General features: G+C 42.7%; 1 protein-coding gene across 1 annotated transcript; it reads left to right on the forward strand.

Annotated features, from left to right (window-relative positions):
• The first annotated feature begins 3,544 nt into the window (after window positions 1-3,544).
• On the forward strand, window positions 3,545-21,303 carry LOC148115674 (E3 ubiquitin-protein ligase TRIM39-like). The gene is made up of 7 exons (XM_087888166.1): window positions 3,545-4,015; window positions 6,746-6,841; window positions 7,420-7,650; window positions 9,847-9,869; window positions 16,846-16,964; window positions 18,544-18,576; window positions 20,513-21,303. The coding sequence occupies exons 1-7, from the start codon at window positions 3,602-3,604 to the stop codon at window positions 21,025-21,027; spliced, it is 1,431 nt and encodes a 476-aa protein (XP_087744292.1). The 5' UTR covers window positions 3,545-3,601; the 3' UTR covers window positions 21,028-21,303.
• The last annotated feature ends 3,208 nt before the right edge of the window (window positions 21,304-24,511 follow it).

A 24,511-nucleotide genomic window follows, 5' to 3' on the forward strand; every position in this document is an offset into this window, starting at 1 on the left:
GTCCTATGGCAGAAAAAGGTAATGATTTAAAAAAAAACAACAGCTAGCTCAACTTATGCCAGGAGGCTCACCTGTCCTCATCGCAAACTTTGCCACTCACGTTGTTAGGGCTTCACATTGCACCTCGACAGCGAATAGGTTTGAGCTTCTTTTGAGGCCCTTTTTGGGCGACCACATCCCTCCCTAAAGGCAGAGGAGACCTCCATCCCACTGGTGGGCGAACTGACCTTGTACCAATATGTAAGACAACTCGCTGGGGTTATGAGTTTTCTTTCCTGTTATCTGCAGGAAAATCAATACCCTGGACTAGATCATCCAGTACATCCGTTTCAGCCTGCAGACTGGGTGCTTGTAAAGACATGGGGATTAACAACCTCCTTGGATCAGAAGTGGAAGGGACCATTTCAAGTGCTTCTGACCACCCATGTGGCACTAAAAGTGGAAGGCCTGGCATCTTGGATAGATCACTTCCAGAGTGACGAAATACCCACCATCTGATTCTTGGACTGCGCAGCCTGTGACTTCCTCAGTAGAAGAACTGGGACTTCAGTTATTGTTCTGGAAAGAAAAGCTTAACTACTGTCAGGATGAGACCATATGATTTGTTATGTAACTGTGCTCCTCCCACCCACCTATATTATGCCCACTTTACCTGAAAGGAAGATTAGAAACCAGAGGGACCTTGAACGATCCAGAAAGTACCTGAAGAACTATCAACCCCTTACTTTGTTCAGTGGGCTCTGGACCCTCAATAATGCCATGCAATGTATACAGGCAGTGGAGGAAATCCTAGCTAATGAGACTGAGGAGTTTCTTTATTGCTGCAGCAAAAGATCAAGAAGCCATTCAGAGAATGACAGTTCAGTTCAGAATAGGATGGCTCTAGATATATGGCATCCTAAGGACGTTTGTCTCCCTTACTTGGACAACAATGCTGTGTGCAGATTCTGGACAAATCGGAGGAATTCCACAGCCGAACTACACACATCACAAAGATAGCTGCAACTCCTCCCCCCACCCCCCATGGACGAATGGAAAGGCTGGTGGCATTGACTGACAGGATGGTTGCCTGATTCCAACTGGTTAAGAACCGAATAATGACCCTGGCAGGCATAGTCATTGTTCTCTTAATCACCTGTTGTGCATTACAATGCCTTCTGCTTTGCCTTTCCACCTGTAAGCAAGCTATGGAGTCTCCCAGTACAGGGATATTGATGTTGGGTAAATATGGAAAATTAAATAGTTTTCAGATTCAAAGGGGGAGGGGAATGATGGGCTGTCTGTTAAAATAAAGCCAGGTCATGGCACCCACTTGAAAGTAAGTCAGGAAGCCTGTAATTGTGGAGTCTGTCTGGCAAGAACAAAGGCTGCTGATTCACAGGAAATGTGCATGTGTAAAGCTTGTAACAAGTCTGGGTAGTTAGAAAGCTGATAAAAGTAACTAGAGTTAGGCAACTTGCAGACCTCAGCTAAAAGTTAGGAATAGAGATGGCCTGCAGCAAATAAAAGGGGCCTTAGATAACTCCTGGGGCATTCATTAGCCAAGGCTTAGGAATAGGGACAGCTAGAGACCAATAGAACAAACTGTAAAATTATTAGTAAAATGTTTATTAGATGATATTTCTTACTATCCCGCCTTGTCCTGCCTTCTTCTTTAGTGAAAATGTATAAAGCTTTCTTCATCCTTTGTTCTGGGCTCTCTTGGCATTTTGGCCAGGAGCCCTTTTCCTTGGGGTACCCCAATAAAAAGCAATCAAAACCTGCATCTCGTGTCTGATGTCCTTCATTGGCCTCGGCACCAGGCTCAGACCCCAATTGGGGACAACAAGTTAGTTAGGAACAGAATTGTTACCTAAGAGTGTCCATTAGTGTAAAAAAAAGGATGCTACACCAAGATATAGAGAAATGTTTTCAGTGATTTTACTAGTTAGAATACAGACTTTAAAAATTAGATAGGATTTTGCTATACAGTACTTCTCTTTAACACACTAGATGATAAAATTTTAAACTTCCTAGGTTGAAGGTTTTCCTGCAACATAAATATGAGATATTAAAAAGGGATTTAGATGTGAATGTTATGGAAATTTGGTATCTATAGTTTCCAGGCCCTAAATCTGTTTAGTAGCATCATAGTAGCCTCAGTCACATTAGTGATTCCTTCCTTCCTTCCTTCCTTCCTTCCTTCCTTCCTTCCTTCCTTCCTTCCTTCCTTCCTTCCTTCCTTCCTTCCTTCCTCCCTCCCTTCCCCTCCCTCCCTCCCTCCCAACACAGAAGGGTTTTCACCTGGTGCCAAAATGCGGCCACTGTGGGTGCCAACTGAGGGTCTCTGGGGAGGACATTCCATAAATGAGGTGCCACCTCTGAAATGGCAAGATAAAGGAAGGGGCTTGGGAGTGTCCATGTCCCCTTGGGGAGCCCATTGTGACTAAGAAAGCCTCCCCCAAAAGCCCTTGAACAAAGGGCCTATAAGATGTTCTCCACCCACCAGATTCCCTCCTCCTCTTAGGTTGGCCTGAGACTCCTAATGGCTCTTTCTATCCATCTTTTGCCTTAAGGGAGCTCATTGGTCAAACTTGAAGATTTTCATCCAGCAAATGATCCCATTCCATATTCTATATATTGCATAATCCACAAGGTAGTCTTTGACCAATTTTGGAACTTCTCCTGATCCATTTCCTGATTGGCTGGCTGGGAAAGGGACAGTCCAGGCAGGTCTTCCTTTGCCAGATATTCATATTAGAAGTTAGGGAACAGATTATAATTTCTACATTCTCCTTTATCTGTGAGACATCCTATCGATTGCAGCATTGGCTTTGGGGTTTTATCAAGGGTTTCTCCCGGTTTCTTCCATGCCAACTTTACTCCATTCTGTTTCTGTCCCATAAATATTTCATTCTTCCCATTTTTTAAAAAAGCGTTTTCCCCTTTAACAAGTGGGTGGCTGAATAATAATTGATGGTGAATCAGCCCCATGGATGTTTCTTTCTCCCCAGGATTTTTCAATATCTTTCCCTTTAGCAGGATACTTGGATCAGTAATTGACTGGGGGGTCCGTCCCAAAAATATTTGCTTCTCCCCAGATTTTAAAAAGCAGCACTTTTTCGTGCGGCTGTTGATAAAAATAGGATCGCCAACATGATCGCCAATGTCCGACGAGGGATATGAAGGAGAAGGAAGGAAGGAAGGAAGGAAGGAAGGAAGGAAGGAAGGAAGGAAGGAAGGAAGGAGAAGAAGAAGAAGAAGAAGAAGAAGAAGAAGAAGAAGAAGAAGAAGAAGAAGAAGAAGAAGAAGAAGAAGAAGAAGAAGAAGAAGAAGAAGAAGAAGAAGAAGATTATTTTGAAAACTCCCCCCCCCCTTTGACGAGCTGATTGGGCCAATAATAATTGATCGGGGGTCCATCCTGTGAATGTTTGCTTCTCTCCAGTTTGTTGTTTATAAAACACTTTTTTTCCCTTTAAGAAGCCAGCGAGGCTGACCGCAAGAATAACAACAATTCATTTCGGTTTCCCATCTGGGCAGAGCTGAAAGGCGGTCACCTGATTTGGAGGAAAATAAACGAAACTTAACTTTCTCTTTCTTTGTCCCGGTGGAGGCAGTGGCGATGGCGGCTGAAGCGCCCTTGCACGGTTTCCTGGAAGAACTCACCTGCTCCATTTGCCTGGACTTTTTCCAGGACCCCGTGCTCATCCCCAAGTGCGGCCACAACTTCTGCCGGGGCTGCTTGACCCGCAGTTGGGGGACGTCAGAATCGGAGGCTTCCTGTCCCCAATGCAGACAGACCTTCGCGCCCCGCAGCCTCCTCCCCATCAGGCAGCTGGCACGGCTGGTGGAAGAGGCCAGGCGATGTGGCGGTCCTAGGGACGAGGAAGGAGGGAGCTTCTGCCTGAAGCACCAGGAGCCCCTCAAGCTCTTCTGTAAGGAGCATGAGACCCTCATCTGCGTGGTCTGCGACCGATCCAAAGAGCACAGGGGCCACTCTGTGATCCCTGCGGAGGAGGCTTTCCTGGAATACCAGGTAGGAATCAGCCAGGAGGAATCGCTGCAGAGGGGCATCCAGATCCTTGGTCTTCCTGGCAATCTTTGGACCAATTTACTTTTTCTGTTGTCCACAAACTGGGTTTAGCCTGGCGCAGATGCGAATTAGAACCAGACTGGAGAGGAGGCTCAGGGGACTTTTAATGACGTACTTCAGCAAAAGGGTCTCAGCAGCTAAAGGAGCCAAGACCCCTGAACGATGTAAACATTCAAAATATAGGGTTAAGATTAAGGTTCCTTGACAGGAGTTTCTCTTGATTTCTTGTCCTGGCCTACTTTATTCACATTCCTCATACATTGCATATTTGTGCTAATTAGCTTTCTTATCAAAAGAGCTGTGTGTTTTATTACTATAGTAAGAAGTTTCCAAAGTTGATGTCTATGTGTCCCCCCATTGGTTACTGGTCTTATTACACTCCTCTGCAACTTTCTGCCTCGGCCATTCCTTTAACAAACTTCCCTAATTCCAACCTGAGACCTTCACCTCCTGCTTTATCCTCTGTGCCTGCAATTTTTTTGAAGACAGATTTACCATAGTCTTTGAATTACAACCATTCATTTAGTGACCTTCTTACAAGCAAAGTCAATTGGGAAGCCAGAATCGCTTCACAACTGTGTTACGAAGTGAACAACTGCAGTGATTCACTTAACAACCGCAGCAAGACCTTGGAAATTTTTAAAAAACAGAACAGGATTTAAAAAAACAAGGAATAAAAATTGACTAATATTTGCAAATTAGGACAAAATATAAAAAAGACAGGGAACAATATGGTATTCACAGAAAACAATTGGAATTGGATAAGATATTATTAGGACCAGGAGAAAAAATGATCACAAAAATGTATAATTTTCTGTTAAAATTTAAAATGGAAGAAGAAACTGTGAAGGAAACAATGATTAGCTGGGCAAGAAATTTTGGATATAACATTCATTTGGCTCAATGGGATAAATTATGGGAGAGAAACTATAAACTAACAATGTCAGCTGCTTACAAGGAGAATCTTTATAAGATGTTTTACCGATGGCACGTGCCACAAGCGAGATTGGCAAGGATGTTCTCAAAACAGGTCCCCGGATTGTTGGAGGTGCGGCCATAGCCAAGGGACCTTCTACCACATGTGGTGGACCTGCCCTAAGATTAGGAAATTTTGGTGGAAGATAAAAAAATGGCTGGAAGAGATAACTGGGTGGAGGATAGAAAAAAAATCAGAACTATTCCTCCTCGGTATTTAAGAAAGGAAAATGGAAAAAAATTACAATATTTATTTATTTATTTTTATTTTATTGAATTTGTATACTGCCCTACTCCCGAAGGACTCAGGGCGGTGAACAGCCATGGAATAAAACATATAAATACAAAATTTAAAATAGATTAAAACGAAATTAAATAATTTGGCTGAACAAATTTAAAACCCCAATAATTTAAAACCAAATTTAAAATTTCCATTTAAAAAGGGGGAAGACTTAGGTCAGGCCGGCTTGGTGAAATAGAAAGGTCTTAAGCACGTGACGGAAGGTACGCAGATCCGGGATCCTCCGTATCTCCGGGGGGAGCTCGTTCCAGATCGTAGGTGCCCCCACAGAGAAGGCTCTCCCCCTGGGGGCCGCCAGTCAACATTGTTTGGCCGACGGCACCCGGAGGAGCCCCTCTCTATGGGAGCGTACTGGTCGGTGGGAGGCTATTGGTGGTAGCAGGCGGTCCCATAAATAACCAGGTCCTAAGCCATGTATATAGCACATTACCCATACTAACTGCGTGTAGACTTGCCATAGCACAAAATTGGAAACAACCGGATATCCCCTCCAGACCAATTTATAATTTTAAAAAATGACTGCGCAGAAATGGACAGATTATCTATGGAAATTAAGAAAAGGGAAGACACCAAATACTATTTAATTTGGAATAGATGGTATTCCTGGCTGGAGAGTAAATCTAAAATGTAAGTGATATTTTGTTACGAAACCGAATTGTGAATAGAAGATACTGTAACTTAGATAAGGATGTAAGTTAAGACAGATAGAAGTAGAATTTGTATATGGAAGTTAATTAGGATAGAGATGCCGATATAGAAAAGCTGTTACTAGTGCTTAGGTTTTGATGTGTTTGTTTTTGAATCTTGTTTTTGTTGTTTGTTATAGTTTTTTATTTTTTGTTCTTTTCTATTTTTTATACTGTATATTTTAATGTTTGAAAATTTAATAAATATTATTTTTTAAAAAAAAAACAACTGCAGCAAGAACATCACTTAACTGTCTTGCTTAGCAAGGGAAATTGCCTGTAGGGCGAAATAGGCTCCCTTTGCCAGCTCCCTTTCCACATTTGCTCTAGAATGAAATTGTCATTCCTCCAAAGTCTTGAGTGCAGACCCCGAAAAACACTCCTGCTGGATCAGGCCAAACGTTCATTTCTCAGTGATGCTTCTGGATGACTGCAACCAGGAGACTCAGGCAGCTCACTTTAATGCCATTACATGTAGTCCTTGACTTAAAACCATTCGTTTAGTGACTGTTCAAAGTTATGACGACAATGAAAAAAGTGACATAATGTTTTTCACCCTTATGATCATTGCAGCATTCTGTGGTCACATGATCAAAATTTGGACGCTTGCCAACTGCCATGTATTTATGACGATTGCATATATCTTCTAACTGGGTCTTCCCTCCGATGTAATTCTTTACGGAAAAGAAACTCAAAACTTGTATTTTTCAGATCAAGGTGGAGGATTGCCTGAAGGCTCAGAAGGAGGAGAAAGAAAAAATAGCTACATACAAAGGAGAGACAGAGCAAACAGTGCAGGAGATGCTTGTAAGTATTGATCCAACAGTGAAGAGCTTCTGAGCTAATAGGAAGGAAAACACCGTCTGCCATCTTTGATAATAGGCACCCTGTGTTTTAGTTCAAATTCTGACTTAAATGAAATTCAAGTTAAAGATGGTGTTAGGGCATAGAACTTGGTCTTAACCTGGGGACTAAGATGTCACCATTGGCTGAATGAGTCACAGTTGGATTAAGTGCCCCTATCCTATGAGCGGTGTTTTATGCAATGGGTTTGTTTTGTTTAATAAATAAATGCAAACCGTATTTCATCCTATTGAAAAAATTGTGAACTCAAACTCATCTCTTTTTTTGGAATCCCTGATTGCCAAGAAAATTTTCATGAGAGGTCATTAAACTAGAGCCTTTAAAAAAAAAAAACTTTTCCCCCTACGCTTTTTAATATCAAATGGGTTTTTTGTCTCCTTCGGATATTCTCCCACCTCACTTCTGGATTCTTCAAGGAATCTGTTTAATTATTATAACAATTAAAATAAAAGTAAAAATAATTAAAAGAATTAAAATTAAAATAAAATTATGCCTTTTGTTTTTTCTCTTTCTTCTTCTAGGACCTCATCAAAAAGGTGAAAAAAAATGTAGTGGCTGAATTCAGAGAGCTACATCTCTGGTTAGAAGGACAGGAGAAGCTTCTATTGACTCAAATGGAAGAAACGGAGAAGGATATTATGGCAAGAAAGGAGAAGGGTTTGGCCAAGCACATGGAGGAACTGGGCTCTCTTGACCATCTCATCCAGGAGATAGAAGAGAAGCTTCAGCAGCCAGCCAGCAAACTCTTACAGGTCAGTCAGGAAGTTGAGATCATAGAATCCTAGGGCTGGAAGGGACCTTGGAGGTCTTCTAGTCCAATCTTCTACCCAAGGCAGGAGACCTTATAACCATCCCCTCAAAAATGGTTTTCCAAACTATTATTGGAATCCTTCAGTGATGGAGCACCCAAAACTCAGGGAGGCAGGCTGTTCCACTGATAAATACTCCTCACTGTCAGAAAATTCTTCCTTATTTTAGCTTGCATCTCCAGATGAGCTTCCACCCCATTTCCCTATGAGAGCCCTTCAAGTGTTGGAAGATGGCTGTTGTGTCTCCCCTAAGCTTTTTCTTCCTTAGGCTAAGCTTACCGAGTTCCCTTAGCCATTCATTATATGGTTTGACTTCCTGGCCTCTTACCATCTTCATTGCATTCTTTAGCCTCTCCACAAAATACTCTTTTTCCTTTTTTTTTCTTTCATAAATTTAATCAAAATTATAATAGTGAAAAGTACCAATGGAAATAAAGAAAATAGGGAAGTGGAGAAGGAAAAGAGAGGGAAAGATGTGTAGAATAAAGTAAAAAGAAAAAAAATGTCTCTCAACTTTTTTTCTGCACAGTAAAATACAAAATAAAATTACAGCCTCAACGTTTTAATTTTGCATATTTAGTAATTATTAGCCATGTCTATAAAAACAGATTAGTCTAATAAGCAAAACCAAGCATCAAGAATTCATTTTTTTCTATCTCGAACACAAAGTTTAGAAGCAGCTTCCAAGTAGAAACAAGGGGTCATGTCTAAATAAATCAGTCAATTTTTTTCACTTTTTCCATCCATTTTTCTCTTGTGGGGATTGATATATTTTTCCATGTCTGCATGTAGGATTCTGGCTGCATTTGGTCAAGTTCAAAATCTTTTTTTCAACTCCTCATTTAGTAAACTTTTTGACTCTTTCTATTGAAAGGAAACTGGAAGGTATGAAGACTACAGGTAGTCCTTGACATATGAGCACACTTGGGCTCGAAATTTCTGTTGCTGAGGGAAACAATTGTTAAGTGAATTTTGCCCCATTTTACGACCTTTCTTGCCGCTGTTGTTAAGTGAATCTCTCCAGTGGTTAAGTTAATAACACGTTTGTTAAATGAATCCGGCTTCCGCATTGACTTTGCTTGTCAGAAGGACACTAATGGTGATCACATGACCCCAGGAAGCTGCAACCGTCATAAATATGAATCGGTTGCCCAGTGGCTGAATTTTGATCATGTGACCATGGGGATGCTGCAAGAGTCTTTTTTTTAAAAAAAAAGTTTATTTATAACACAGTAAAACAATACAAGACATACAACACTTATATACAAGACTCTTTTTACAGCTTTTTCATAGTGGTCCTTCCTTATTATTTACTATTTCCACAAATTTTACTTCATCTCATTCCAAATTACTATCTGTCCCCATCATTTCATTTACAATATATTTCTCTTTTTCATTTCAATCCCTAAATTGTATTTTACCAATTTTTTCCCATTATTTTTGGACATTTCTTTATCTCCCCCTTATTTTTCTTCTTCATTTTTCTTTTCCTCCAACCACTCATACCATCTATACCAAATTTTATAGTATGTAATGGCTGTAATGGCTAATATTACAGATCCATAATGTAATTCAGAAAAAGCAGGAATTCAAAGTTCTAGTCAATTGTCTATATATTCTTCACAATTTTAGGAATGCCTGCTTAGGGTTCCTATCCCATATTGGGGGATGTGGTGGTGGGTGTTCTTTGTAGGGTCTCCCCCTCCCCTTAAATCTCCAGGCCAAGGAGAAACTCAACACTGATCACCTTCTCCAAAGTATTATAACCACCTGGATTTTCCAAAGTGCCTTCATTCTGGAAGCATAATTGCAGGGGATTTTTTTAATCCTATTGATGCACTATTTTGTTTTTCAAATAGTCTTTTCTTTTTGCTATCATGTTTTATATATAAATATATATCTTCTGTAATTGTGTTGGATTCAATCTGGGTCTAATTTTTCTTAGACAAGAAAGTAAAAACAATACCACTCTAAAAGAGGGGGGGAAAGAGCAATGGATTTTTTAAAAAAATGGAAGTATTTTGTATGTCTGTTAGTGTCTGGTTGTACAGACATTTCACTTATGTATTTTGTGACTAAGAATTTAATTTTCTGCCTAGGAAATGGCTCCTTTCAGTGCTTCCTCTCTTTATTTTTTAGGACATTGGAAGCATCTTGAAGAAGTAAGTAAATCCACCCTTTTCTTTACAGTCTCAGAGATCAGCAGCTCCGACAGCAGTTTTCCTATTTTGGAAAGTTCTGTTTGTATTTAGCAGTATTTCATACTGTATTTTAGGGCTTTTTAGACATTTCCTCAGACAACCTCAACACAATATAATTAGCAATGTTTGTTATGATCAATTATTATGTTGGTTGCACACTCAGCAAGAGGTTTAGACTGAATTTGCCTTTTTATCCATTTATTGAGTCCTTCCCAAGAAGAGACAGATGTTTGATGGTTTTAAAAGTATCATTGTAGGATGTAAGCTCTTCCAAGTAATGCAACTATCATAAATACATGCTGGTTTGCCAATTCACCGAATTGTGATTACAGGGACACTGTGACAGATGTTAAGTGTGAAAATGGTTGTAAGTCAGTTTTTTGAGAGCTGTTGTAACTGGTTGCTAACAAATAGTCATAAACTGAAGGTTACTTGTAACTGAATTTGTCTCTATCAAATTACATTGCATTAGTTTAATCCAGTGGTTACCAAACTTTTTGAGTCCACCGCCCCCTTGGTGCTATAAACTCATCCTTAGTGCCCCCCACCCCCACCCTGTATAAATAGCATTGTTTGGAATAGCGGTTTGCATGACCCACTAAGGAAGATAGTAACAGTAAAATACAAAACTGTAACAATTAATTGCACGTTTATTCAAAACCCAATTTAAAAATCTTTTGTTAATTCAACAAAATTGTTGAACATGATCCAGTGATACCAGGTTTGGTATCTGGTATCTGGTAGTCTGATAATCATTTATCAAGAACCTCAGCAACTACTAACTTAGTAAACTCAGTAAAATTTAGTAATTACTTCACTGTTCAGTAAATTCTTAATGTGATGGATGGGCTTGATGAAGTGATACCAGTTTCCCAATGTCTGGTTTTAAGCCATTTAGCAGGAGTCTTAAATCACGACGTTCAGTAATCTGGACTCGATTTCTCTGCTTGGAGAGAAGTTGGATGACCACACTGAAACCACGTTCCACCAAATATGATGTTGGAAATGAAACAAGGAGCTTCTTAACCACTGTCCATAGTGCAGGATAGCGATCAGAAATTTCCTTCTGTAATCAAAACTCTTGGTACGATTTCTTAAACTTTGGCTTCAGCTCAATGTCATTTTGCAACTCTATTAGTTGATCCTCCACTACCCCATCTTCCTCAGTATCTGAAAATGGATTTATCACCCAATCTGGAATTTCCATCAAAAGAAGATCCTGATATTGCTCAGACGTATCTTTATGCAGCATGTCCAAATGGTCACAAAAAACTTGCAGATCATCATCTTGTATCCCACCTTTCTCTTCTAGCTCGGAGAAGCTCGGAAATTGGTATAGCTCGCGATGGCCTATATTGCGCTTGAATAGAGTTAACTTTGAAATAAACGTAGAGATGAGATCAGATTTGGCCTTAATAAGATTGACCTCATATCCTTGCAACTGCAAATTCCCTTCATTGAACTTTGCAAACAGTTCTGATAAATAGGCAATGTCATGCTTGATCTCTTTGAGTTCATCACTAAAGTAATGACTGATGGCCACCTAATGTCTTCACCTCTGCAGATTCTCAAAGATTTCTGAGACCCGTGTTGAATACTTAATTTCAGTAGTCACCAATCCCAGTCTTAAAATGAGTTTAAAATCAGTGGGAGTCACTGCTAACGATGAACTCCTAGCTACTGATAATGAGTCCAGTCCTGCCTTTCTTTTCCTTCTGTCCACGTTTTGCAAGTACTTTTTCCAGGCATATGTTTTATTCTACCGGATACAAACCATTATTGTTAGGGAAAAAATTGCTCTTCCAAGCTATTTTAAAAGACACTGTCAGAATGACTCTGCTCTCAGCCCCACTTGTGGCTCCTTGAAAAGCACCTCCCCCCCACGCTCCAACACCTGAGGAGACAGGGGTGTCTAGAATTAAAACGTGGTTCAAATCCCTAGTATAGTCCTTCTGCGTGAGAAGTGGGTTGCTAGATGACCTCCAAGGTCCCTTCCAACTCTTAACTGATACTGGCCCTGGCTTTCCCGGAGGAACAGCGGCAGTGGCAATGACAGCAGCAACAACCCCCCCCCCACAGCAGCCCACCTGGATCCTCGGCAGGGGGGTGGCAGGCCTGGCTGGCCGCTTACTAGCCACCCCGGGAAGGCCTCTGGTGATATCGGGGTCTGCAGCAAAGCTCCCGATTTCTCCAAATGCCTCTTTCTTACCGTTCTACAGGGACAGGCTGCGGTGGGCAAACTTCAAAAGTTCTTGCGCCGCCACCTGCAGCGCTTGCTTGGAGCTGGTTTGGAAAGAGGAAAAACGCAGCCGAATTAGGCAAGACACCCCCCCCAAGATCCCTCCAAACGAGTCTCCCTTCGGTAGCCTCCCTGCTGAAAAGCTTTCCTGCTTCTCTTCTACCTGCATTCTGTTACCGGCTCTGCATCCAGGTAGCGGCCGGTGGCCCTGGGTAGCAGCGTCTTGTTGGTCTTGGGGGGGGAGGGGGGGAGAGCCAGTAACAGTATGCAGGTAGAGAAGCGGGAAATGCTTTTCTCGCCCCCAGCTCATTCGCTGCAAGAAAGAGCGGGCGCTCGGAAGAGCGGGCTCCATTTGGGTGGGTGATCACTGTTGGGTCACGTAGTTCAGTGGGGAGGCTACCGAAGGGTGACCAGTTTGGAGGGATCTGGGTGGGGGGGTGTCCCACCTAATTCAGCTGCGTTTTATCTCTTTCCAAACCAGCTCCAAGCAAGTTCTGCAGGTGGCAGTGCCAAAGTTGCTGACGTTTTGCACCGCAGCCCATTCCTTTACCACGGTAAGAAAGAGGCATTCGGTGAAATCGGGAGCTTTGCTGCCAACCCTTTGCTGTCACCAGAGGCCTTCCCAGAATGGCTAGTATGCAGCCAGCCAGCCAGCCAGGCCTGCCCCCCCCCCACCCGGCGCAGCAGCTTACCTTGACCTGGGCAGCATGTCACTGGCGGCGGCCAACCAGGCCTGCTGTCCTCCCCAGGCCTCCCCCCTCCCCCACAGCCCTCCTCCTTCCTGGGCAGCACGTCACTGGTGGCAGCAGCCAGCCAGGCATGCCGCCCCCCCAGCCCCTCCCCCCCATCCGCGGCAGCCCACCTGCAACTTACCAAAAGCTAGGAAGGCAACGGCAGTCAAGCGGGCGAGGAGCAGAGCAGCTGGGCCTGGGCCGAGTGGTTCGGGCAAGCAGCGACCGATAGCAATCAAAGAGAGCAATAAGAGAGCATCCAAGAGTTCAGCCTCACACACGTGGTAAGAGGAGCTGCCCAGTGGCATGCGCGCCCCGGGAAACAAACTTTCAGTTTCTGATGCACACATGTGCACTGGCCAGCTAGTCTGATGATCTGAGCTTTGGGTTATGAACCCGGAAGAGGAATAGCCGATGTCGCACATGCCAGGCGACATGGCTTCACATGCCACCTGTGGCACCCGTGCCATAGGTTTGCCATCACGGACTTACATAAGGTGACCAGATTTTAACATTGGTAAAGAGGGACACAATTGTGGGTGTGGCTTATTTTGTGGGTGTGGCTTGGAGGTCATGTGACTGGGTGGGCGTGGCTAGCTGGTCATGTGACCGGGTGGCGATGGCTATGTGTATAGGGACTACTCAGAGGGCTGAAAAAAGTCATTTCTGACAGGTCCTCGCACTTTTGACTGGTCTTCACACTTATGACCATCCTCACATTTATGCCCATGCAGCATTCTTAACAACCATGTCACTCATTTCACAACTGCTTCTCTTCACCATGGTGACAAGATAGGGCAAAAATGTAAAATGTGAGGACAGTCGTAAGTTTGAGGACTGGTCAAAAGTGCGAGGACCAGTCAAAAATAACTTTTTCAGCCCTCAGAGTAATCCATATGCACAAAAGGACTAACCAGAGGGCTGAAAAAAGTCATTTCTGACAGGTCCTCGCACTTTTGACTGGTCCTCACACCTATGACCACCCTCACATTTATGCCTGTGCAGCATTCTTAACAACCATGTCACTCATTTCACAACTGCTTCTCTTCACCATGGTGATAAGATAGGGCAAAAAATGTAAAATGTGAGGACAGTTGTAAGTTCGAGGACTGGTCAAAAGTGCAAGGACCAGTCAAAAATAACTTTTTCAGCCCTCTAAGTAATCCATATGCATAAAAGGATACAGCAATAGAGAGGGATGAAGGAAGGGAATGGAAATTAGAGTAGGAGTGAGGGTAGGAGAGGGAGGAAGAGAGGAGGAGAAGGAGAAAGGAAGAGGAAGTAGGGAGGAGAAGAAGGGGGGAAGAGAAAGTAAGAAGGAAAGAAAAGAGAGCGGTGGTAGGTTTGAGGAGAAAGATTGCTGTACAATAAAAAAGATGAAAGGGAAGAAAGCCAACCCCAAACAAATATAAAAATATTAAGATAAAGAATGAATTGTTAAACTTTAAAGAATAAAAGAGAACAAATATGAATAAATAGCAATAATTAGAAACACACATACAAACATACAATGTATTTTCTTTGAACAGAATATTTGGCTGGTTCACAAACTTAAACAGTGTTTAGTCATTTCAATTAAATTTACAATTTCTATATTTCCTTTTTGCCATATTTATTCCTCATCTATTTTTTTAAAAAAACAATATTAGCCTTCATCCTCATCTCTAATCTTAATCAAATTCAGTTTTTCCCTTCTATTCTATATTATACCCCTTCCCATTGTCATCTATTTTTATCATCCTCACATTGGTTAATTATGTAACTATGTAATACAGTTGTTTAATACAAATTCAACATTTTAATATAAATCAATTAGTTATAAAACTATCTTTTTTGTATATTAATCAATATGAACATGAATATTCCAATTATTTCCATGCAATCCAATTTCTTACAAATCAATTAATTATATTTACCAATAATAATAAACCAAATAATTTCCCCCATATATTCCTCCAAACCACAACTTAACCATTTCTGCTTTTAACACAATATACAATTAATAGTATCTCAATTATTACAATTCCCTAGTTAAATAGAGCTTTTTTTCTTTTGTGTTTTAAAATCTTGAACTCTCCTCTTTTGCCCTAAATTTCCCATTGTTTGTACCTACCTTTTTTGATGAGGAAAAAGAAGAGAAATCTGCTGCCTAATTTTCCAACGTTGCACCAAACAAGCCAACAGCCTGTTTCACTTTTAGTTTCGTTTTGAGCTTGGTTTGCACAAGGAGAAAAAAAAATCTGCTCCAGCAATTTAGCAAGCAGCAAGAGCCCTGCGCAAAACAGCTGAGAGCAAATCAGCTGAGAGTGGGGAAGTCCAGCTAATCAACCTGCTAATTAACCTACACGGAAGCTGTAAGGGGCTGTTTTTTCTATTTTTGCAGGCATGGGTCTACTCATTTGTTTTCTTTTAACACAGAACAGCTGTAGGGCAGCCCTTTGAAGCCCCGGCAAGAGTTTAAACATTTTTTTTTCCTCTAGCCATCAGCTGGGACTCAGGAGGCAGCGGGGACTCAGGAGGCAGAATGAAAAATCGGGACTTTTTTAAAACGCCGCGGGACTCGGGACAAATTGCTAAAAATCGGGACTGTCTCGCCAAAAGCGGGACGTCTGGTCACCTTAGACTTACATATCACTTCTGATTTAAAAAGAGTTACAGTTGCAGGGGGGAGCCCAACTCCAGCACTTCTCTGCCACCCCCTTTGCCTCTTAGCCCCCCCCGATGGCCCCCTTGCCTCTTAGCGCCCCCTAATTCATCCCACCCACTTTGGGAACCACTGGTTTAATCCATCAAGATCAGTTTGAATGTTATATCCATCTTCTAATTGTTTACCTACCTCACCCATATTAGTCATCAGTCATTTGGTCAGATACAATCCTGTCAGTGTATAAGAAATTATGATCTGGAATAGCCATAACAACAAGACAACCAATGGGAACTGTTTGGTGACTAACAAACAGGATCTATTGTGAGCCATGGGAGATGGCTCGGAGCCTGGGCGGGGCTTAGCTTGACTGATCTGTATATATATAAGAGTTACTTTGTCCTTGCAATATAGCTTCTGTGTTTCTGAGTTCTGGTTATTCTGGTCCTGGCTTCTACTGCATGGGTATTGTATACATGCATCATGCTCTATATTATTGTATATAAAGAAGTTTCTTCTATAAATGAATCCTGCTGAATTATTTACTTGTGTGCTGGTTGGATTGCTGCAAATTCTGACAAATCCATTGTTTTGGCCAAGAGATTCACAAGAATTTTGAAGAGTAGGGAGCCCAAAACTGGAACTCAGTTGCCTCTACTAGATCTCTTGTTTAAATTGATGAAGGTGGATGAGTGCAGTTCTGGGTCAGGATCCACTGAGTCGCACATGGTGCCTATATTTGAATAGCTAGCCAGAGAATTGACTGAAGCCTGGGAAACAGGGACCTTGTCAGTCAACAGGAGTGCTGATTTCCCACCATCTTACCAGGTACTTAGGATCTGAGGACAGGGCAACACAAGAAAACAACAATCAATGACTTCATAGCTGTCCATCAACACCCCACTTAACAACTAAAGGCCATACACAACCAGGCACCACATAAATACAAGGCATGGAACAGCCCAATGCACACATTCTGGAGAGAGTGTTCCAATATTTGAGGGTCTGTCACAGAGAGAAGGGGGTCAATCTGTTTTCCAAAGCACCTGAAGGCCAGGCAAGGAATAATGGATGGAAACTGATCAAGGAGAGATTCAAATTAGAAATAAGGAGAAATTTTCTGACTGAGGACAATCAACCAATGAAACAGCTTCCCTCCAGAAGTAGTGGGAGCTTCATCACTGGAAGTTTTCAAGAAGAGGCCGGACTGCCACCTGTCAGAAACAAAGGGGGGTCTCCTGCTTGGGGGTTGGTGGGGATGCTGGACTAGATCACTTACAAGGTTCCTTCCAACTCTGTTATTCTGTTATTTTGTCCTTCCAGGTACCAGGCTAAGGAAACATATGAAAATCCGGTGGATTTACTTCTAGAGCCAAAGTGGACAATCTGGGATTACAGTGATATGACTGAGCACCTGAAAAGGGCCATGAAAAAATTGAGAGGTAAAAAACAGCCACCAAGGTTTTACACTGGATGACATTTTGAGCATCCAAGAGAGATTCTGGGTCAGTGTCACATGGCTCAAAAAGGGATCGATTTCAGGATCAGTGTCTCAGTTAGGATTGTAAATGGAGACTACCTGTAGTCTTCGTAGCCCAAATCAGTGGTGGGTTCCTACCGGTTCGCTCTGGATCTTGCAAACTGGTAGTAGCGGTGGCGGGAGGCTCCGCCCATCCACCTGGACATCATCACAGACACTCTGTGCACGCACCCACATTGTGAACCGGTAGTGAAGGTAAGTGGAACCCACCCCTGGCCCAAATCCATATGCCCTGATCACTGGGGAAGCAGAATAAGTTTCCACTAAGTATAATGGAATACATACAGGTAGTTCTTGACTTATGACAACGTTGAGTTGAAAATTTCTGTGGCTAAGCAAGGCAGTTGTTAAGTGAGAAGTGCCCCATTTTACGAACTTTTTTGCCACAGTTATTCAGAAAATCACGGCAGTTAAGTGAATCGTGGTTGATAAATGAATCTGGATTCATGCATTGATTTTGCATGTCAGAAGCTCCCCAGGAAGGTTGAAGAGGACAATCCCAGAATCATGGGATGCTGCAACCATCGTAAATACAAGCTGGTTCCCAAGTGCCCAAATTTTGATCATGGGACTGGGGAGGCTGCAACCGTCATAAGTGTGAGAACCGATTATAAAGCTCCTTTGTCAGTGCTGCTATAACGTCACTAAAAAAATAGTTGTAAATTGAGGACTACCTGTATATGGAATTTATTCATTTATTTTTATTATTTATTAGTCCAATTTATATGCTGCCCTTCTCCGTAGACTCAGGGCGGCTTACAATGCATTATAGCAACAGCCTGCATACTTTTTTGTCTATACCTGCTTATTAGGGCTCCCCCCCCCAGCGGTGTTGTTCTATACAAAGTTGGCTTATTGGCCCCACAATCTGGGTCCTTTACCTACCTGGAAAGAATGGAAGGCTGAGTCAACCTTGAGCCTGCTGAGATTTGAACTTGCACTAATTTTTTTTTTTTTTTTTTTAAATTTGATTTATATGCCGCCCTTCTCCGGAGACTCAGGGCGGCTTACAGTGCGTTAAGCAATAGCCTTCATCCTTTTGTATATTTATACAAAGTCAGCTTATTGCCCCCACAAACTGGGTCCTCATTTAACCTACCTTAGAAAGGATGGAAGGCTGAGTCAACCTTGAGCCTTGGAGAGATTCGAACCAGCAGTAAATTGCAGGCAGCTGTGTTAATAACAGGGTGCTTTAAACCACTGTAGTACCAAGGCTCTTGGTAATTGTAGGCAACTGGCAGCTAAGTGCTAACACTTAATAGCACTTTAGTCCGCTTCACCACTGAGGTGCATATATAGTAGAATATATTTATACCTGATGGAATATATATAGCCACCAATGACATTCTGGCTTGTAGCTTTCCCTATTCCTTATTTCCTGATCTGAGGCCAAGGAAAGCAAACCAGGGAATCTGAGGGAGGCCCTTCTGTTGCTCCAATTCCAGGGATGAGATGCTGAATTCCTCCCTTTTCTTCCCCAGATACTCTGGAAAGTGGACTTCAACTACAGGAAGGTAAATATGAGTTACAGGAATTGGATTTCCTTGCTATTTTAAGCTCTGATGCCAGTAATGTGAAGAGAAACATAATAGATCAAAAAGAAAAATATAGGATTAATTACTATATAAGACTATGATGATCCAGTAAACTTTAATGATTATATGATTTATGAACTATTACTTGCCATTTATATGTACAATATTAGCTAATGCAGTGGAGAAAAATTCCTTGTGTGTCTGATCACATTTGGCCAAATAAAGCTGTTCTGTTCCGTTCCGTTCTGTTCTGTTCTGTTCTGCTCTGCTCTGTTCTGTTCTGTTCTAGTCCTATACTCCTACTCCGCTCTGTTCCATTCTATACATACCATATTTTTTGGAATGTAAGACGAACCTTTCCCCCCCCTAAAAAAGGCTGAAAATTTGGGTGAAATTATACTCTGTATGTAGCTTTTTGGAAGCTTTTTTCAGCCCCACCGAAGCACCAATGAAGCACTAGCAAGCAATCTTCCCAGCTTTGCCTGCTCCCTCAACTCCCTGAGTGAAGCGGTCTCCCTGCTTTGCTCCGACTCTCAGCTGTTCTTTAGAAGCTTTTTTCTGCCCTAACCAGGTACCAGCCGAGTGAAGCTTTGCCTGCTTTTCTCATTGCTGCTTCCTCTCAGCTGTGCCTTAGAAGCTGTTTTTTATCCCCAAGCAGGGGATAAAAAACCAGCAAACTAATGTGCTGAAGCTGACCAGACTAAGGACGATAGCCAGATGAATACCTGGTAGGCAGAATTTTTTTTCCTATTTTATTCCCCAAAAACTAAGCTGTGTCTTATACTCCAGTGCGTCTTATACTCTGAAAAATACGGTAATCTAAAAAACTGAAGCCAATCTTGGTGTAGAATGAAATACCTGGACAAATGGGAAAATATGACCTGGGAGTGAAAGGAATCTTGAATTCCTACCAAGCTAATAACATCCTTTTGATTTCACTGCCTGACTATAAATTGGTGAGAGACCAGGTCTTTGGGAGCAGAAATTAGGTCCTTTGGGTCAAAGCAAATAGCAAAGTTGGAGCATCAGGGTTGCCTCCACTCTGTGGGCCATCAGACTGATGAAAGCAGAGGTTTCCTGTATAAGATCCTCCCCTTTTGTACATCCCTGTGATACCCTGATGCTCGTAGAGAAAAAGATGGAGCTTCCTCCCATCCCATCATGTGTCCTAAGTTACCTCTGGGGGATCCTTCCGACTTTTACCAGTTCAGAATTGAAACATGGCAGCCTCTTGCTCTGCCTGATCTTCTGGAAGAGGTGGAGCACTATGAAGTGTTTGAAGGACTTGGCCATTGTGAGACTTGTGGACTTCAGTTCCCAGAATTCCCCATCCAGGATGGCGAAGCTGGATGGTAATCAGCAGAGTGGCGGCCACATGGGAGACTAGAGACTAGAGGAATTGACCAGTGGAGCCAAGAGACGAAGAGCTGAGGGGAGGAGCCAAAAGCTGTACAGGTAGTCAAGGTATCCTGAAGGTGTGCAGCTTAGTAGCAGCTGGAGGGGAGGCAGATGGACTGGAAGATGGCGAAGGCAACCTAAGTGAATGGAAGGAGAAGGCCAGAGGAGCGCTGAAGAGGCCGGCAGTTAACAGAGGATGGGACTAAGAGTGTGGGAGAGCCCCAGTGCTTGGAGAAAAGGGAGCAGAGGGGACGTGGACAATAGCAGCCCCATCAGCCATTGGAATTCTGTTAGTTGAAGTCTACAAGTCTTACAGTTGCCAAAGTTGGAGGACTCTTGACCAGGCAATGCTTAGGTGTTGTTTAAAAAAACAATGAGTCTTCCAGTCCGGGGGGCGGTGTTTGGAAGCTGAACTCCATTCACAGAAGAGGGTTAAACTCTTGGGGGTGAAGACACAAAGCAGGCCTGCAGCTGAAATTCTTCTTTTTTTCCTTCCTTCTTCTCTTCCCCCTTACAGAGAATGTAACTCTGGATCCAGACACAGCCCTTCCTGAACTCTTTGAAGTCTCCCAAGATCGAAAAAGCGTCAAAATGGCTAAGCCCGTTAAAGGAAAATATATTGTCTCAGACCCCAGGAGATTGATACGTTATCCTTCTGTCTTTGGCTGTCAGAAGTTCTCAACAGGGAGACATTTCTGGGAAGTTATTGTAGGAGGTAAAGGAGAATGGGGTGTTGGGGTTGCCAAAAAGCCAGTGAACTTAACAAATTTTGATGAGGAGGCCAGGAGCTGGGCGTTTCGGAAATGGGCAGGGATATGCAAGGCCATATCTCCATCAAAATGCTGTGGCCTGGTCCTGACTGAGGAGCCCACGAGGATCCGCATCTCTCTCAACTGCGAAGGGGGACAAGTGAGGTTTTTTAATGCCAGCACAGCAACTCTGCTCCATACATTCTCAGACGCTTCCTTGGTTGGAGAGACCCTTCTGCCCTCTTTCTATTTGTGGGAGAGCACCTGCCTGACACTCCCCTAAAAGAAGAGATAACCATAAACAAAAATTTGGAAAAGTCCCTATTTGCCAAGCAGGGATCTCCGAAAGCCTTTAAAGCAGAGATTCCTTAGCTTTTTGCTACTTCAGCTTCCTTTATTGTTCTATGCCACCCTGGTCAGTCAATCAGTCTTTATAAAGGAATAACCTGATCAGCATTTCTATTTGTCTGGATAAAAAAAAATGAAGTGTCCTAGGATCTTTATCGGCTTTAGCATCATGTGTTCAGGTGTATCAGTATTAAAGATACCTTACAGCTAAGCCTGTCAATCATGATTTAATATGTCTGTCACAGCTCTTCATCCCATTTATGGATCATGCTTGTTTGTTTCATGTTAGTTGCAATCAATGATTGTGTAGGTGTCCATAACTCTGTATATTCTATAATCATCCCCTTCTTTTTTTCTTTCCTTCCCCCTTTTTTCCTCCCGTTTCCTTTTAAGACATAATTGTCATAATCCAAGGAACCCTAGCAGGGCTTCAGCAAGTATTACACTCGATATAAGCTTTATAGCCTCACAGGTATAGGAGGAGGAAGATGCCTTGGATATGTTTGCCACCTTGAGTTATTTGTAAAAATAATAAAGGCAAGATAAAAATAAATAAGGGGAGTGAAACTTAACTGATATGGTGACTTTGAATGCTGACAGCAGATCTCTGGAACCCCTCAAAGCATCTAAAGAACTGAAGATTGACAAGCTGCTCTTGGCAAAGGAGCAAATGAGGAATCCAAATATATCTAATACAGGTAGTCCTCGATTTACAATTGAGCCCCAAAGTTCTGCTGCCAAATGTGACAGCTATTAAGTGAGCTTTGCCCCATTTTAAGTGCATCATGGAGGAAGAGGGAATGCGAAGGAGGAGGTTTTAGCAAGAAGGAGGGGAGCAAGAGAGAGAGAGAGAGAGAGAGAGAGATGGCGAGATGGAGCAGAGAAGGGAAGTGGGGCCTCCTGGCTCTTCTGGCCTCCACCCCACTGAGTGAGGGCGGAAGCAACGCATGAGGATAGTTGAGAGAAGGGGGAGAAAGGAGGGTGGGGAAAGGTAGGGAAAGGTATGAGGAAAAGCTAAGGAAAGGAGGAGGAGGAGGAAATGGAAAGAGAGGGAGAGAGAGGGAGGAAGGCAGGGGAATCAACGGAGGAGCAGAGACAGTGGCAGGAGAGGCAAGCAAGAGCAGGAGGGAGAGAGAGGAAAGAGGGAGAAGGGTCTGATCACAACCCCACCACCTGATCTGCCAGTTGAGAGGAGACTCCAGAAGGGACTGGCTGGAAGGAGAAGACAGCAGAGTCCAGCCGAGCAGGGCAAGTGGGGGGGCCTGAGCAAAGGGACCAGAGTGGAGTGGCAGCCACAAGGAATGGACTGAAGCAGGGGAAGGTGCCTGGATGCTTGGAAAAGAGGGCAAGGGGAACCTGGATTCCAGCCAACCGTTTTGGGGGTAGTGCTACATGAAGATCCTTCTTGTCACAGTTGTTAAGTGAATCACTGCAGTTGTTAAGTTAGTCAAATGGTTGCTAAGTCAATCTGACTTCCCCGTTGACTTTGCGTGTCAGAAGGTCACAAAGGGTGATCACATGTTTCGGGGGACCCTGCAACCATCATAAATAGGAGCCAATTGCTAAGCAACTGAATTTTGATCAAGTAACCATGAGGATGCTGCAATGGTCATAAGTGTGAAACTCTGTCATAAGACACTTTAATGTCTATATACATTAAAAATGAGAAATGCAGCATCTCTGCTCTTCTGGGGAATATTTCAAAGAGACTTAGATGTGAATGTTCTGTAAATCAGAGGGCATTCCAGAAATGAGGTGCTACCACTGAAGAAAAAAGATAAAGGATAAAGATAAATCTTGGTAGTGTCCATGTCCCTTCGGGGACCCCATTGTGACTAAGAAAGCTGTGGGAAGCTACCTCCCTCCTAGAAGGAATGAAATATTTTGAGAAATCTTAAAAGAAAGGCAGGATAAAATATTTTCCCTAAAAGAGAAAAATCTTAAGTGAGACAGAAACTCAGAGCCTCAGCTCCCCCCCCCCCCCCAAGCAGATACTGAGCAAGGATAGTTTTAGAAATGGAGATTTGGTAATCCATTAAACAAAATCCTACCCAAAAAGCCCTTGAAGAAAGAGCCTAAGATGTTCCCCACCAGATCCCCCTACTCCTAAACAGATTTCCACCCCCCAAGTTGGCCCGAGACTGCTAATTACTCTTTCTTTTGCCTTAAGGGTTAGGCTTAGAAGTCAGAGAAAGGATTGTAATTTCTACGTTCCCCTTTATCTATCAATTGCAGCATTAGATTTGGGGTTGTATTAAGGGTCTCTCCCAGTCTTTCATGCCAACTTCACTCCATCCTGCCCCAGAAATGTTTTTCTTCTTCCCAGAAAAAGCATTTTCCCCTTTAACAAACTGGTTGGATCGATAATAATTGATCGGGAATCCGTTCCGTGGATGTTTCTTTCTCCCCGGGATTTTTCAATATCTTTCCCTTTAGCACAGGGGTGGGGAACGGTGTCCCTTTTGTGATTTGCCGATTTCAACTCCCAAAATTCCGGAGCCAGTTGGCTCCGTAATTCTGGGAATAATAATAATAATAATAATAATAATAATAATAATAATAATAATAATAATAATAATAATAATAATAATAATAATAATACAACAACAACTTTATTGTCATTGTACGTGTATACACAGTATACCCATGCAACGAAATTCACTTGACACCCAAAGACCAGGTCCAACACACATAACAATCCCCAAACACCCACCCACCCCAAATTCCCCACCCCTAAACCACCCAAACATCCACACAACAGGCCAAGTAATGCTGTCCAACAGCTCACTGATGGTGGCCCTTTAGTTCATTTATGCAATTATAGCTCTGGGATAAAAACTATTCAGAAAACGTGAATGGTCAATCAATCACTCAATCATTCAAAATAGAGCTGGACGGGACCTTGAGGTCATCTAGCGCAGCCCGTTGCTCAAGCAGGAGACCTGATGTCATTTCAAGCCTACAAGTGACAGTCACAAAGAGGCCATGGTTCCCCACCTCTCCTTTAGCAGAACTTTGGATCAATAATTGATCGGGGGGGAGGGGATCCCAAGAATGTTGGCTTCTCCCCAGTTTTTTAAACTTTTTTTTTCTCTTTAACAGGATGCTAGGATTAATTGCAATTGATCCGTGGTTCGTCCCAGGGATGGTTGCTTCTCTCCAGTTTTTAAAACAATTTTCCCTTTAAAGAGCTGGTTGGGCCAAGAATAACTGATCGGGGCTCCGTCCTGGGAATTTTTGCTTCTCCCCAAATTGTTCTTTTTAAAATACCGCAGTTCTTTTTTAAGAAGCCAGCGAAGCTGAGCACAAGAGAAAGAACAATTCATTTCGGTTTCCCGCCTAGGCAGAGCCGAAAAGCGGTCACCTGATTCCCAGGGAAAGGCGCGAAAGCCACTTTCTCTTTCCTTTTGGAGGCGGAG

This window comes from Pantherophis guttatus, chromosome 2 (assembly GCF_059756535.1).
Source record: "Pantherophis guttatus breed Tessera chromosome 2, ASM5975653v1, whole genome shotgun sequence".
NCBI lineage: Eukaryota > Metazoa > Chordata > Lepidosauria > Squamata > Colubridae > Pantherophis > Pantherophis guttatus.